At 56.0% G+C, this 15,657-nt stretch overlaps 1 protein-coding gene across 2 annotated transcripts; it reads right to left on the reverse strand.

Annotated features, from left to right (window-relative positions):
* Positions 1–287: 287 nt before the first annotated feature.
* RBBP4 (RB binding protein 4, chromatin remodeling factor) lies at positions 288–13,617 on the reverse strand. 2 transcript variants are annotated; one of them, XM_068159228.1, is made up of 12 exons: positions 13,423–13,617; positions 12,298–12,442; positions 11,459–11,604; positions 10,680–10,853; positions 9,165–9,280; positions 8,101–8,261; positions 7,638–7,764; positions 6,976–7,053; positions 4,216–4,292; positions 4,032–4,089; positions 2,858–2,968; positions 288–1,463 (listed from the first exon to the last, which is right to left on the reverse strand). In XM_068159228.1, the coding sequence occupies exons 1-12, from the start codon at positions 13,436–13,438 to the stop codon at positions 1,398–1,400; spliced, it is 1,275 nt and encodes a 424-aa protein (XP_068015329.1). In that variant the 5' UTR covers positions 13,439–13,617; the 3' UTR covers positions 288–1,397. The 2 variants fall into 2 exon arrangements, with proteins under 2 accessions (XP_068015329.1, XP_068015328.1); XM_068159227.1 differs by having other exon boundaries at positions 12,298–12,445.
* Between the last annotated feature and the right edge of the window lie 2,040 nt (positions 13,618–15,657).

A 15,657-nucleotide genomic window follows, 5' to 3' on the forward strand; every position in this document is an offset into this window, starting at 1 on the left:
TTCAGATACTGACATGCAGCTCTAAGGTCTCCCTGGAGCCTTCTCTTCTCCAGGCTGAACCACCCCAGCTCCCCAAGCCTGCCCTCGTAGGAGAGGTGCTCCAGCACTTCACTCATCTTTGTGGCCTCCTCTGGACTTGCTGGAGCACCTTCAGCTCCTCCTTTCTCTGCCCTTGCTTTCTGAAGGGGTAGAGTTCAGCCTGAACAAAGCAATCAGGGAAGGAGAAGAGCACAGCCCCCACCCCCCCCCCTCCCAACCAGACCAAATCACAGCAGCTCCACCGCAGCTACGTAGAAAAAATTTATTCCCTCTGAAGCACTTACACACAGTTAGTCATGAGGAGCATGGAGAGAAACAGGTTGCTGGTGGCACAGGACACCCTAGTGGAAGGTGGGCAGGAACTAGCAGTAGTGGTCAAGGACTAACTCCTACAGAGAAGTTGGGTTTTGTCTCCACGTGAAATTTGCTCTCCGGCTCCCAGCTGCCGCCGGCGCTGTGGGGGGAGGGAGGGAGGGCACAGGGCACGCTGGCTGGGGGGCAGCAGGGGGGAGAAACAGCACTACTTGGTGCCCCCTCCCCTCCCAAGTTTGCTTGGTTTGTTTTCCTTTTTCTTTTGTTTTTAAAAACCATTTCACAGAAAGGAAAGAAACAGAAGTGGAAAAGACAGCTGGAGAAACACACACGAGAGGGAAGGAGGTGAAGGAGGAGCGAGCTCTCCTCCCCCCCTGCAGGAACAGCAGAGGAAGCCAAAGTGCTGGCATCCAGCAGAGGGGAGGAAAGAGGGGGGTGGGGTGGGGGGAACAGGGAAGAATGAAAACCCCCAAGGTTACCATCCAAAAGGATTTCACTGCAGCTCAACAATGAAGCTGCAGGTTTGGCTGTGTAGAGGCAGGAAAGGTTCAGAGCAACTCAAAGGAATGCTGAGACTGAGGCCACTGAAGAGGACAAGACCTTTCACACTCCCATCTCTGAACTGCCAGAGGATTAACACTTGTAGCATCTCCACTGGCTCCTCAGCCTCTGGCAGCTCTGCTGATTGGTTTTGTTTCAGTGAGGCAGAAGCCCACAGCTGTAGCAAGCTAAAGGCAGGAAGGAAAGCAGCCAAACCCACCCAGGTTTGCTCTGCGGGATGAAAGCAGCTAAAAATGGGGGGGGAAGGGGGGCAGAGGTGGCTGTGGGCAGTCTGACCAAGGAGCTACAGCTTGGAGAGCAGCTGAGCCCTTTGCTGAGGGAGCTGTAGGGGTTTCCAAGCCTGCTGATGGTATCTACAGAAGGATGGCTGAACACAAAGCCTACGTGTGTCTCAAAACCAGTGTTAAGTCAGTATCAGGGTTGAGAGGGGAGAGAAGGGGAAAAAAAACCAACAATAAAATAGACTAAACCCAGGAAAAGGTCATCTAGGATCCTTGACCCTCTGGATCCACACTTCCTTCAGGGTCTTCATCGTTGTAGATGTTCTCAGCCTGCAAGACAGAGATGGAAGAGCTGAAGAAGCTTTCACCTCCATAGCGAAGAGGATTCCCCCTGCTAAGGCCCAAAGGTCTGGCAGTTTTCCCACTTGCAGAGAGCCATCACTCACCCATGATCCCTGAAGGCCACACTAAAGGTTCTTTGTCATCACTTCCATGGCTCCAAAGCAGTTCAGAATCAGAGAATTGTTAGGGCTGGAAGGGAGCTCAAGGCTCAGCCAGTCCCAACCCCCCTGCCATGGCCAGGGACACCTCACACTGCAGCAGGTTGCTCACAGCCACGTCCAGCCTGGCTGCAAACACCTCCAGGGATGAGGCTTCCACCACCTGCCTGGGCAGCCTGCTCCAGAAGCATCCAGTCACTTACTGGAGCTATGGGAATCTGCCTGGCCAAGGCAGAGGCCACTGCCAGACTTGCTTCAATCCACAGCCAACAGCTGTGCTCATCTAGGAGATCTTCTACCCAGCAGCAGCTTCCACCAGAGCTAGAGTGGAAGGCTGCAGAGCACAAAGCTCCTCTGAGCCAATTCACAGCTGAAAATTAGCATGGTCTGATGGGCAAAGGTTGTCCACGAGTTGGGATTGTGTCCCAAAGCCTTCCAGAGGTGCTGATCCAGGGCCACTAAGCTTTTCCTATTCACCACCCAGCTTCAGAAGGACACTTGGCAAAGCTTTTGCTCTTCAGGTCACTAAAGGAATCCTCAATTTCTAGAGCACAAGTCCTGTGAAGAGCAGCTGAGGGACCTGGGGGTATTCAGCTTGGAGAAGAGGAGGCTGAAGGGAGACCTTCTGACTCTCTACAACTCCCTGAGAGGAGGCTGGAGCCAGGTGGGGCTTGGTCTCTCCTTACAAGCAGCAGAACAAGAGGAAACTGCCTCAAAGTTGTGCCAGGGGAGGTTTAGATTGGAGATGAGGAACTGTTTCTACCCCAAAATGGCTGCCAAGCCCTGGCCCAGGCTGCCCAGGGCAGTGTGGAGTCCCCACACCCATGGAGAGGTTTCAGAGCTGTGCAGCAATGGTGCTGAGGGCCATGGGTTAGTGGTGACCTGGCAGTGCTGGGGTAAGGCTTGGACTTGATGATCTGAAAGGTCTCTTCCAGCCTCAACTATTCTGCTCCACCTTTGGTCCTCACCCAGCCTGTATTTGCTTCTGCTCCAGTGCTTGATCTGTTGGATCATGACACCACAAAGCAGCTTCTGAGCACTTCCTGACCCACTGTTCTGGCCAGACCTGAAGTGGATTCCATTGTCCCCTTGAGGCTTAAGCTGTGCTTAAACCCAGTGCCCAGCTCCAAGAGCTGTAAACCCCAGCAGGAAGGCTGCAATCCAGGCAGCTCAGCACCACCTCCCAGCTATCTGTCACCCCCAGCCCCTCCCCCCAGCACTCACCATTTGCCAGACTTGCATGATATTGTCTTCTGATACAGAACAAATTACCCAGGGCTCGTTGGGGTTCCAGGAGAAGTCAGAGATCTTGGCAGTGTGACCACCATGAATAAACTGGGGGTGGGGAAAGAGAAAGCAGAATGCTTGCAAATCTGCACTGTGGAGAGGAAGAATGCCCAGCTGGAGACCAGTGACAAGTGGTGGCCCTCAGGGGGTGGTACTGGGACCAGTGTCTTGAGAGTGGCACTGAGGCACCCTCAGCAGGTTTGTGGATGACACCAAGCTGTGTGGTCTGGGTGACACTCTGGAGGGGAGGGATCCATCCAGAGGGCCTTGGGCAGCATGGAGAGATGAGCTCAAGCCAACCTCAGGAAGTTTAGCAAGGCCAAGGGCAAGGTCCTGCACCTGGGTCAGGGCAATCCCAAGCATAACTCCAGGCTGGGTGAGGAATGGCTCAAGAGCAGCCTGGAGGGGAAGGCCTTAGGGGTGTCAGTGGGTGACAAACTCCCCAGGAGCCAGCAATGGGCACTGGCAGCCCAGAAGCCAACTGTGTCCTGGGCTGCATCCAAAGCAGGGAGAGCAGCAGGCCAGGGAGGGGATTCTGCCCTTCTGAGGCCACACCTGCAGCACTGCCTCCAGCTCTGGTGCCCCCAGCATAAGGACATAGAGCTGCTGGAGAGGGTCCCCAGGAGGCCACAAAGATGAAAAGAGGGCTGAAGAACCTCCCCCATGGGGACAGGCTGGGAGAGTTGGGGCTGTTCAGCCTGGGGAAAGAGGAGGCTCCAGGGAGACCTCAGAGCAGCCTTCCAGTAGCTGAAGGGGCTCCAGGAGAGCTGGGGAGGGAATTCTGACAAGGGCTGGGAGTGGTAGGAGGAGAGGGAATGGATTGAAGCTGGAGGAAGGGAGATTCAGACTAAAGACAGGGAGAAATTCTTCCCAGTGAGGGTGGTGAGGCACTGGCAGAGGTTGCCCAAAGGAGGCTGTGGCTGTCCCCTCCCTGGAGGTGCTCAAGGCCAGGCTGGATGAGGTCTTGAGCAACCTGGGCTGGGTGGGAGGTGTCCCTGCCTGTGGCAGGGGGGCTGGACCTGGATGATCTTGAAGGCCCCTTCCAACCCAACCCATTCCATGGATCCATGGCACAAGGGTCAGAACAATCCAGGAGACTCCAAAGCCTTACCAGCAGCTCTGGGGGACCATCCTCAGCATCTTCAGGGGATTGCTCCTCTCCAATTTTACTGCAAGGAAAAAGGGAGTACAATGAGAAGGGGGGGGGGATGTTCCTTGGGCTTTATGTTTGGTTGGGGGAAGCAGCTAATCCATCCCATTTTTGCCAGGAGAGTGTGAGGAAGGTTGGGGTTTACCTCAAGTCCCAGACGTTTAGCCTGCGGTCAGTGCCGCTGGAGGCCAGGATGGTTTCGTTGTGAGGAGACCACTGAACCTACCAGGAGGAAAGCAGAAAGGAGGTCAGGTTCCAGAAGCTCCAGCAGGACACCCAACAGCAAGCCCCAGCTCAGTTCTGTATCACAACAGCTCTCAAATGGGTAAGAACCTGAGGGATGAAGGTGCCCCACAGCAGCAGCAGCGGTGCTGTGGCCAGCGGGCTGAGGGAGGTTCTCCTCTCCTCTCCCCTCCCCTCTGCTCTGCCCTGGTGAGGCCACATCTGGAGCAGCTGGGCCAGGTCTGGGCTCCTCATTTCAAGGACAAGGACTTTAGGGTGTCAGGGAGGGATAGGACTGGGGGAATGAAGCAAAACTAGAAGTGGGGAGATTCAGATTGGCTGTGAGGAAGAAGTTTTCCCCATGAGGGTGGTGAGAGCCTGGCACAGGTTGCCCAGGGAGGTGGTGGAAGCCTCCTGCCTGGAGGTGTTTGCAGCCAGGCTGGAGGTGGCTGTGAGCAGTCTGCTGTGGTGTGAGGAGTCCCTGCCCGTGGCAGGGTGGTTGGAGCTGGCTGAGCCTTGAGCTCCCTTCCAACCCTGATGCTTCCCTGATTCCCTGACTTACTGGAGAGGGTAGCACAGGGCAACAGAGCTGCTGAGGGGAGTGGAACAGCTCTGTGATGAGGCAGAGCTGAGGGGATTGGGGCCTTGTAGTGTGGAAAAGTGAGGAGAGAGCTCCTCAGTGCTGATCAATACTTCCAGGGTGGGTGTCAGGAGGATGGGACCAGGCTTTCCTCAGTGGTGCCCAGCAACAGGACAAGGGGTAGCAGGCACAAACCTGGACATGAGAAGCTCATCTAAACAGGAGGAGCAACTTCTTTAAGGGTGATGGAGCCCTGGAGCAGGCTGCTCAGAGGGGTGGTGGAGTCTCCATCTCTGGAGACATTCAAAACCCACCTGGATGTGTTTCTGTGACCTTCTCTAGGTGACCCTGCTTTGGCTGGGGGGATTGGACTGGTTGATCTCCAGAGGTCCCTTCCAACCCCTACTGTTCTGTAATTCTGTGAGAGCCTAAGCCAGAAGGTTGCTTTGGGAGTGCTCAGACTCCAGCAGGGCATCTGGGGCACCACAGAAGGTAACCTTCCCTCTACCAGAGACCATGAGTTCTGAAGTGCAAACAGCTCTCAAGGCTGTCAGCTGCTCCTTCCCCTCAGCAGCTAACTGGGGGCTGTAAACTGGGCTTTGCTGAGGGGGCAGGGACAGTTTACACAGGAGAAGAGCTCCCTGGCTTTAAGCTCAGCTGCTCCAAACCTCACCTTTGCTACTGCTGCAGATCAATCTCTCCCAAACCATAGCACTGAGGAGCTCAGCCTCTCCCACACCACAGGACTTAAGAGGATCAGAGGATTAAAACAAGAACACCTAATTCCCCACACACCAAGCTGACATTTCAAGCTCCCATCTGTACTTCTATTTGGAGGGAGCTGCAGTCTTCACCACTAATCCTGCTAGGGAAGGAAAAAAAAAGTATCTCTACATATTTTTCTTCTGACTAAGGCCTGAGCTGGAGATGGAAATATTGTATCTGCTGAGCAGGTGCCAGCCCTGCTGCTAAGGTTCTATATTTACCCCAGGAATTGTTTGTTCATGGAATCACAGAGTGGCTCAGGTTGGAAAGGACCTCAGAGCTGCTCTGCTCCAACCTCCCCACCATGCCCAGGGACACCTCTCAGCCAGACTCAGCTGCTCAAGGCACAGAGCACCCCCAGGGAGGAGGCAGCCACAATCTACCTGGGCAGCCTGTGCCAGGGTCTCACCACCCTCACACTGCAGAGCTTCTTCCTCAGCTCCAGTCTGACCCTGCTCTCCCTCAGCTCCAAACCATTCCCCCTTGTGCTGTCTCTAGACACCCTCAGGAAAAGTCTCTCTGCAGCCTCCCTGTGGGCTCCCTTCAGGCACTGGAAGGCAGCCTGAAGGTCCTCCTGGAGCCTTCTCTTCTCCAGGCTGACCAACCCAGGTGCCTCAGCCTGTGCTCATAGCAGAGGTGCTCCAGCCCTTGGGGATCATCTCTGTGGCCTCCTCTGGACTCACTCCAATAGCTCTGTGTCCTCCTTCTGATGTCCTTCCTTGTGGCCACAGGCTATTCTGGTGACCATCTTGAATAGGGAGCAGCTAAAGCCACCCTCCAGGAGGCAGCTGAGAAGATGAAACCACTGCAGCCATTTCCTTGTGCTTCAACCTGCTCCATGAATAATTGACACTGGCTCTGCACTGGTAGCATTTCAGCCTTCTCTTGTGGTTAAAGCTCTTGGCTCCTTCCTTGCCCTGTCCTGCCCTTGGCTCTCAGGATACAACCTGGCACAGGCTGCCCAGGGAGGTGCTGGAAGCCTCATCCCTGGAGGTGTTTGCAGCCAGGCTGGAGGTGGCTGGGAGCAACCTGCTGTGGTGTGAGGTGTCCCTGCCCATGGCAGGGGGCTTGGAGCTGGCTGAGCCTTGAGCTCCCTTCCAGCCCTGACAATTCTATGACTCCCTTATCTGTAGTGGAGCTCTACCCCAGCACAGCTCCACAAGAGGCAGCCAGAAAATCACAAGCAGATGAGAGAGGAATGTGAGGGTTAGTGCAAGCCCATGCAACAGAGAGCACCATGCAGAGTGGAAGAGAAGGTTGCTGTTTCTCCTTCCTTTTTTCCCCCAGCTAAGTGGAAGCAGTTTTAGGGACATAAAAGGCAAAGACATTTTGTTGTACCTGAAATATTTCATCTTTGTGTGATTCAAAGGAGTGCAACTTCAGCTTTAGGTTCCTCAAGTCCCAGAGAGCAACAGTCTAGAGGGAAAAAAAAAAACCCACAAAAGCATGGGTTTGTCAAAGTGATGACCACAGAAGCATGGGAGAGACCCTGAAGAGCTCCCACTCCTGAGCCACCACCACTCAAAGCACATCCCCCAGCACTGCTCAGGTTTGGGCCTCTCACTGCAAGGATGTTGAGGGGCTGGAGTGTGCCCAAAGCTGGGCAACAGAGCTGGTGAAGGGCTCTGAAGACAAGGAATGCATTGCTGAGGGAACTGGGGCTGGGTAGCCTTCAGAAGAGGCTGAGGAGGGACTCCAGCATCTCCCTCTACAGCTCTCTCAAACCAGGCTGGAGAAAGGTGGAGCTTGGTCTCCTCTCACATGCAGAAGTGAGAGGACAAGAGAGAATGGCCTCAAGTTGTGCCAGGGAAGGCTCAGGGTGGGTATTAGGAACAACCTCTTTGCAGCAAGGGCTCTCAGGCACTGGAAGAGCCTGGCCAGGGACGTGGGTGAGTCCCCACCCCTGGGGGGGGATCTGAAAGGCTGTGTAGACGTGGTGCAGATCAACATTCACACATCAGAAAGTCAAGAAGGGCACTCCCAGGGGAGGGCAGATGTACCTTATCAGCTGAGCCTGTTGCCAGGATGAACTCACTGTAGGGGTTGAAGGAGAGGCAGTTGACCTCAGCTGTGTGTGCATCCACCGAGTGGCTGGGCTTGGAGGTGTTGTTGGACCGAGTGTCCCAGCTGCAGGGGGCAACAGCAGGGCACTCAGGCCAAAGCTCCCAGCCCAGCTCCCTGAGAGGGCTGGCAGGGCCAAGGGAAGAGGGGGCACAAGGCTGGGAGGGCCAAGGGAAGAGGGGGCACAAGGCTGGGAGGGCCAAGGCGGGGGGGCACAGGGGGGCACAAGGCTGGGAGGGCCAAGGGGGGGGGGGGCACAGGGGGGCACAAGGCTGGGAGGGCCAAGGGGAGGGGGGGGGGGCACAAGGCTGGGAGGGCCAAGGGGAGGGAGGGGGGCACAAGGCTGGGAGGGCACGAGGCTGGCTCAGAGCCTGAAGGCATTAAGGCATTACCCCCACTTACATCATGAGCTTCTGATCATCAGCAACAGAGCCAAAAAGGGATTCATGGAGCAGGTGCCAGGAGACATCTTCCACCACTGCTGTGTGTCCTGTGAAGATGGTCTTGGCATCCACCACTTTGCCTTCCTTTGGAACAGCACTGATGTCCCACAGGCAAATGGTCTTTAAAAGAAGACACTGTTTTCAACATGGCATCTTCAGACTCCCCCTTTACCTCCTGCCCTCAACCCCCAGACACCTCTGAGCTTTGCCAGGGGGGGACACAGTGCAGGCTTGGGGCAGTTTTAGGCTCTGCCTTTAAACTTTTCCACAGGTCTTGAGCAGAAAGTAGTGGAAAAAAAAAAGTCAATGAATCACTCTTGGGTGCAAAAAGGAAGACAAGGCTAACTCTGAACAACCCAAGGGGAAGAGATCAGGGACTCAAAGTAGCTGTCCCAAAACAATTTCTCTCCTAGGATCAGAGAGCTGTCAGGGCTGGAAGGGAGCTCAAGGCTCAGCCAGCTCCAACCCCCTGCCATGGGCAGGGACACCTCACACCACAGCAGGTTGCTCACAGCCACATCCAGCCTGGCTGCAAACACCTCCAGGCAGGAGGCTTCCACCACCCCCCTGGGCAGCCTGTGCCAGGCTCTCACCACCCTCCTGGGGAACAACTCCTTCTCTTCTGGCTTCTTGGCTCTGGGAGAGATTCTAACTGGCTTCTGCTTGACCTTGGCTGCATTGCTGTGGCTCAGTCTAACATCTCTCTGCTCCTTTCTCTTGTCCCTTTTGTACAGGAGGGTAAGGGGGAGGCAGGAAGGGAGAAGCTAGAAGCTTCCCCTGGTCTTTGGGGACCCCCTGTCCCCCAGGGGGGTTCCTTGTGCTGTTTATTCCCTGTAAATCCCTGCAGACACTGCAACCATTGGCTGTTTGTGCACACTGACTGCATTCCACTGGAGGTTGGAGTTTTGGGTGGTGAATGCAGCTTCCATGTGCTTCCAGCTGAGCTGCTCTGGCAGACTTCATGTTGGGGGGGTTGGAAATTGAACTCACCACAAGGCTGCAGCCCAGCTGGGAACTACTCACATGATCATCAGAAGCACTAAGCAGATGTCCACTCAGGTTGGGGTTCCAGGAGAGTCCATAACCTTCCTTCTGGTGGCCACGCAGCCGCAGGTCAGGGTTGCACTCTCCAGAAGGGTCTGCAAAGAGGTGATGTAAGCATTCCAGAGCCCAGGAGCCTTTCCAGCACAACCTGCCACAGCTGGCAGTAAGCTTTACTGAGCTTTGCTTTGCCATTTTCAACAGAATCCTTCTCTAGCCTTCTGTGTGACTGAAGCCACCCCAGTGACCCAGGACACACCGAGGCAGCACAGAGGAGTTTGTCCTTCTCAGCTTGAGGAACCCACAGTGCACCTTTCCCCAGGCTCCTCTCTGTCTTTTCTGTTTGTTTCACCTGGTCTTGGCCAAGCAGTGCTCCATTCTGAGTGCTGCTGCAGAGCCAAAGCAGCTCAGCAGTCACCTCCCTGCTTTGACATGAGTCACCTGGGCCAGCTGGATGGATGAAGGGAAGCTCCTCTCAGTTACTCCTCAAAGAGAGAGCCTTCCTCAACATTCTGCTGCTGCTGTCTCTCATCATCTCATTCCAGCTCAGGCTGTTTTGGGGTTCTGAGCAACCTAGCTGAACATTTTCCTGCTCACTGCAGTGTAAGGATTGGAGGAGATCACCTTGAAAGATGCCTTCCAACCTAAGGCTCTGAGGAGACCTTACAGCAGCCCTCCAGTACCTGAAAGGGGCTACAGGCAGGCTGCAGAGGGACTGTGTGCAAAGGCCTGCAGGGACAGGACCAGGGGCAACAGTTTGAAATGAGAGCAGAGCAGATTGAGATTGGCTGTGAGGAACAAGTTCTGCACCAGGAGGCTGCTGGAGCACTGCAGCAGGCTGCCCAGGGGGGTGGTTGAGGCTCCATCCCTGGAGATATTCAAGGTGAGGCTGGACAAGGCTCTGAGCAACCTGTTCAAGAGGGGATTGGATGTGGCACTTGGTGCCATGGTCTGTGGTGACAGGTTGGACTCAATGATCTTTGAGGTCTCTTCCAACCTTGGTGATACTGTGAGGCCCCTGCTGACTGCAGGGGGGGGTGGACTGGATGAGCTTTGGAGGTCCCTCCCTTCCAACCCAAACCACTCTGTGATCTCCAACTGCACTTTGAAAGTGAGAAGTGCACTCCTGACCCTCCCCACAAGTGGCAGAAGGAGCCATCCACAGGACCCTGGAGTGTCCATCAGTAAATGGCTTAATACACTCACAGGGTATCAGGACAACAGCTCAGCTGCCTGCCAAAAGCCACCTTCCCCCACCCCAGAGAGTGACAGGACAAAGCAGGCAATAAAGCAGCAAAAAGCACACCCAGCTGCTGAGCCATGCTGCATGCAGAGGGTCAAGCTCCAGCTAGAGTAATTTCCTACACTAAATACCTACTGCCTCCTAAACTCACAACTGAGATGCAAGCCACCAAGCTTCTCAAAGCTCTTTTTCACTCCTCCCAAGTGAAGAGCTACCTGACCTCTACTGCACAGACATCACAAAGCAGCAGACACCTGGTTTGGAAGGGTGCTTGGTGTAGTCAAAGACAAGGACATCGCTGGATGGAGTCTTGGTAGCGATGATGCAGGGGTTCTGAGGCATGTACCGAGCTCTGTTCACCTCTCCCTCGTGGTTGATCTTGATCTCAATCTCAATTTTTCCACTGACTGACCCAAAGCCTCCAAACTCTGGAAAGAATGATTAGATGTAAACAAGAAGTCCATTTCAGAGCAAGACACAGAGATCCAGACTCAGCTACCACCACCCAGGCAGCTATGTTTAAAGACAGCCCTCAGTATCACATTCAAGGCTGCTACCCCCACAGCACAACAAGCCTTTCATCCCAGGGAGGGGCTGGGCACAACCAGCAGGCAGCACAGCTTCAGGCAAGAGGAGACCTGAAATGTTACACTCCTCTGAAACCAAACATTCCTTCAGGTGAGTGACTTTGTCACTGGAAAGGTTCAGATAAAACCCCAAAGGGATGATAACAACACCCAGGAGCAGCACTGCAGGGAATCCAGTGCCAATTCCTGATCAGACAGAGGGAGGAGTGAGGTTTCCCCCCACTAAACCAAGCCTGTCACTAGCTTTCCACATCATTGCATTATCAAGACAAGGCATAGCTTCAAACCCCATCAAGATTCCCCTCCTTAAAGCATCACTTTGATTAGGTCAGGAGCAGCATCTGAACTTTGCTCTCTGAACTTCAAGGCAAGAGAAATATTCTGTAGAAAAGGGACAAGAAGAAATGGTCAAAAGTCCTCCTGGATCCACACCTCTGGTGCCTTACCTCCTTTCTCACTGTCATAGTGTGAAGCATCAAACTGAGCATCATCATTAGGCAGCTGCACACTGGCTATGACCAGGTGGTTTTGCTCATCTGAAGTGTGAGTGCCCAGCACTAGCCTGTGGATGCTGAAGTCTTTGCCTTCAGGTCTGCAAGGAAAGAGAGTAAAATGAGACACAAAGGAAAGGGTTTGCTCACCAGGCTGTTGCAACATGGTTTTATGACAGCTCCAAACATTCTTTCACACAAACACAGAATGCAAGGAGCTGGAAGGGAAAGCATCCAGTCCAACCCTCCTGCCAGAGCAGGGTCACCCAGGGCAGGTCACACAGGAACACATCCAGGTGGGTTTGGAAAGTCTCCAGAGGAGGAGACTCCACAACCTCTCTGGGCAGCCTGCCCCAGGGCTCAGCACCCTCACAGGGAAAAAGGTTTCCCCTCTGCTCCTGTGGCACCTCAGTGCCCCCAGTGCCCCTTGTGCTGCCCTTGGCCATCCCTGAGCAGAGCCTGGCTCCAGCCCTGCACAGCTTTATCCCCAGCACTGAGGGCAGCCCTCAGGCTGCTCTGCTCCAAGCCCCAGCTCCCTCAGCCTGGCCTCACAGGGAAATGCTCCCCTCCCTTCAGCATCTTTGTGGCTCTGTGCTGGACTCTTTCAAGCCTCATCCAACCTGGCTTAGCACATTTCCAGGGAGGGGGCAACCTGTTCCAGTGGCTCACCACCCCCACTGTCAAGAGTTTCCTCCTGACCTCCAGTCTAAACCTCCCTTCTTCCAGCTTTAACAGAAGTGTGCCCCTAGATCTACTGGTTACTCTGCTTTCCAGGAGGCAGAGGATCAGTTTACCTGGTTATATCAGGAAGCCACTGAGCAGTCAGGCTGGGCCACTCCAGAGCATGGGTCATTACCAAGTCATATAAGAAGGGGGTGTTCTTCTTCCATATTTTATACTCTTCATTGATCACACGTTCTTCCACTGCATCATCAAAGGCTGCTAAAGGATTTGAGCAGAGAGAGGCAGAGGATTAACCCCGATGGACACGTTTACAAGTGCCCCAGGCCGAGTGGGCAGCTGAGTGAAGAGGCAGCTGCATCACACCCTGCTTGCTGTCGACTCCTTTACTGCAACAGTGGCTTAGGTGATTCAACCCCCTCTGCTGCACCCACTAATCCTCCTCTCTGGCTGGAAGGCTGAGAAGTGGTATTATTATTATTATTAACTGTGGTAGATTTCATCACCGCAGCCGAAGCAGAGCAATAAAAGTCCCGAAACTCGTTGCTGGTGCGGAAGCACAAGCCGGCATCGGAGGAACTGTTGAGGATGTTTCGGGGCGGGAGGTGCAGTTCAGAGGGCTCCAGGCACAGCCCTGAGCCTGCCGGCTCCCCCAATCCGGTCTGCCAAGGCTCCTCCCGCTCGGTTCCCTCGCAGACTTTCTCACACCATCTGCCGCCCGCCCCCCCCGCGGGAAGAGGGGAGCGGCAGCAGGCAGACGCAGGGAACACGGGGCCCTGGCCGGTGACATCTCTTTGTCTGCCCTCGCCAGGCAGCTGCCCACACCCTTCACCGGGCACGGCGCGCCTGCGGCCTGCCCGCCTCCACCGGCGCGCCGGAGAACGCGAGCCTCGGCCGTGAATATGCAAGGATCAAGGGGTGAAGGTGCAGCGCGGTGGGTGAGCGGAAGAAACCGGCCGCAGGCAATGCCCCCGCCGGGCCTCCCCGCGCCGGGCCACGGCTCCCCCCGCCCCCACCGCAGGGCCCGGGGGCGACGAGAGGCGGCGAGTACCGGGGGAGGCGGACGGGCGCCCCCTGGTGGAGCCGCCCCCACCCTCCTCACACCGAAGGCTGGTGCCCGGTAGGTGGTGGGAGAAGGAGGAAGGAGACGGAGGGTTACCCCGCGCCTCACGGAGCCCTAAGCGGAGGAGGCCGCGCCGCGGGGCCTACCCCGCGCCACGCCGCGCCGCGAGCCCTACCTTCCTTATCCGCCATGGCGGGACGGGGCGGGGAGCGGGGAGGCTGCGGGGGTACGAGGCGGGGCGGGCTGGGCTGGGCTGGGTGAGGCGGGCGGCCGGTTCCTCCGCTCGCTGCTCGGACCCCTCCGGCCGCGGCTCTATTGTTTCCTGCCCCCGCTGCGTGCCGCTCCGCCGCCGCGCACCCCTTCGCGCGCCAACGCCGGCCAATCGCAACACCCCTCCGGGTCGCGGTAGCCAATCGGTGAGAGGTAAGGGGCGGGGACAAGGGGCAGGCGAGCGCGCCCGGAGGTCACGTGGGAGGGCGGCCGGGAAGAAGGCGCGGGGAGGGGGGGTTGTCCGCGGGGGGCCGCTGAAGCTCCCCTGGGAGCCGCCATTTTCCCCGGGCTGCCCGCCCCTCGCGGCTCTTAAAGCGGCAGCGCACCCAGCTGAGCCGGCCCCGGCCCGGTTACCGCGGCCCTGGGCAGGCTGTGTTAGGAGAGCACGACTGGGCAGGACTGGTGAGTGTGTGAGGCTGAGGCCCAGCCCCGGTGGCTTCCCTTCCACACCCAGCGCTGCCCCTGAGCCTCTTCACCTGGCTCTGGGGTTATTAATCGTCTGTGACCGCTGCTGTACGTCTTTCACCCTAATTCGGCGCCGTGGTGGGCCCTGCAGGCAGCCCTCCCTAGCAGCTAGCCGGTCCTGGTGGGCCTGCAGCGGGCAACTCGGGGCAAGCAGTCGTGGATCTGAGTGCCCACAGTCAGGGCCTGAAGGGGTCTAAAACCACAATGTGAGTTCATTCCCTGGCTTCTCAGGTGCAGGGCCTCATTGCAACATACCCAGCTGCTTACCTGAAAAAAAAAGAAGAAGAAGCTGGAAATCCTGTGTGTCCTGGTCTGTAAGGGAGGTTGTGGAGTCCCCATCGTGGAACCAGGGCTGGAAGGGAGCTCAAGGCTCAGCCAGTTCCAACCCCCTGCCACGGACAGGGACACCTCACACTGCAGCAGGGTGCTCAGACACATTCACAAAGATGTAGACATGGCACTTTGGGACCTCGAGGCTCGTGCAGTTCCAACCCCCTGCCATGGGCAGGGACACCTCACACTGCATCAGGTTGCTCAGACACATTCACAAAGATGTAGACATAGGACTTTGGGACCTGGCACTTTGGGACCTCAAGGCTCAGCCAGTTCCAACCCCCTGCCATGGGCAGGGACACCTCACACCACAGCAGGGTGCTCAGACACATTCACAAAGATGTAGACCTGGCACTTTGGGACCAGGCTTTTGGGCATGATGGTGTTGGGTTGATGGTTGGAGCTGATCTTGAAGGTCTTTTCCAACCTTAGTGGTTTTTTTTGTGATCCTGTGAATATGAGCCACTTGTGTCTAAAAATACTCCTGGTGATGTTGTGTGCTCTCTGTAACTCTGATGTTTGCATTACCTGGGGGGGGGGGGGGGGGGGGCTTGGGCTCAGCTGTGGATAAATTGAACAACAACAAAGATTAAGAAAGAGTGAAAGTGGTTATTTGACCTGGAGATCTGGGGAGGTCTCATCTGATGAAAACTAATTAGGGTGGAGTTAATCAGGCTTTGCAATTTGTCTGTGTTGGATTTACAAATGAAAGCTTGCATGAGGCAGCAGCTGCTGAGATCTGGTTTGAGACTTTCAAATGGAGATTTTAGACAGTTCAGTGTTTGCTTGGATGATGGGCAGAGTCCAAGGGCAGGAGGCTGAACACATCCAAGTGCCAGGTTCTGCACATTGGCCACAACAACCCCATGCAGAGCTACAGGCTGGGGTCAGAGTGGCTGAGAGCAGCCAGGCAGAGAGGGACCTGGGGGTGCTGGTTGATGGCAGGCTGAACATGAGCCTGCAGTGTGCCCAGGCAACCAGGAGGGCCAATGGCATCCTGGCCTGCATCAGGAAGAGTGTGGCCAGCAGGAGCAGGGAGGTCTTTCTGCCCCTGTACACTGCACTGCTTAGGCCACACCTTGAGTCCTGTGTCCAGTTCTGGGCCCCTCAGTTTAGGAAGGAGGTTGAGTTGCTGGAACGAGTCCAGAGAAGAGCAACAAAGCTGGGGAGGGGTCTGGAGCACAGCCCTGGGAGGAGAGGCTGAGGGAGCTGGGGTTGCTTAGCCTGGAGAGGAGGAGACTCAGGGGAGACCTCATTGCTCTCTCCAACTCCCTGAAGGGAGGTTGTAGCCAGGAAGGGGTTGGTCTCTTCTCCCAGGCAGCCAGCACCAGAACAAGAGGAC

The sequence above is a fragment of the Melanerpes formicivorus genome, unplaced genomic scaffold, assembly GCF_026170545.1.
Source record: "Melanerpes formicivorus ecotype bairdi unplaced genomic scaffold, bMelFor1.0.p_v2 SCAF_45, whole genome shotgun sequence".
Lineage (NCBI taxonomy): Eukaryota > Metazoa > Chordata > Aves > Piciformes > Picidae > Melanerpes > Melanerpes formicivorus.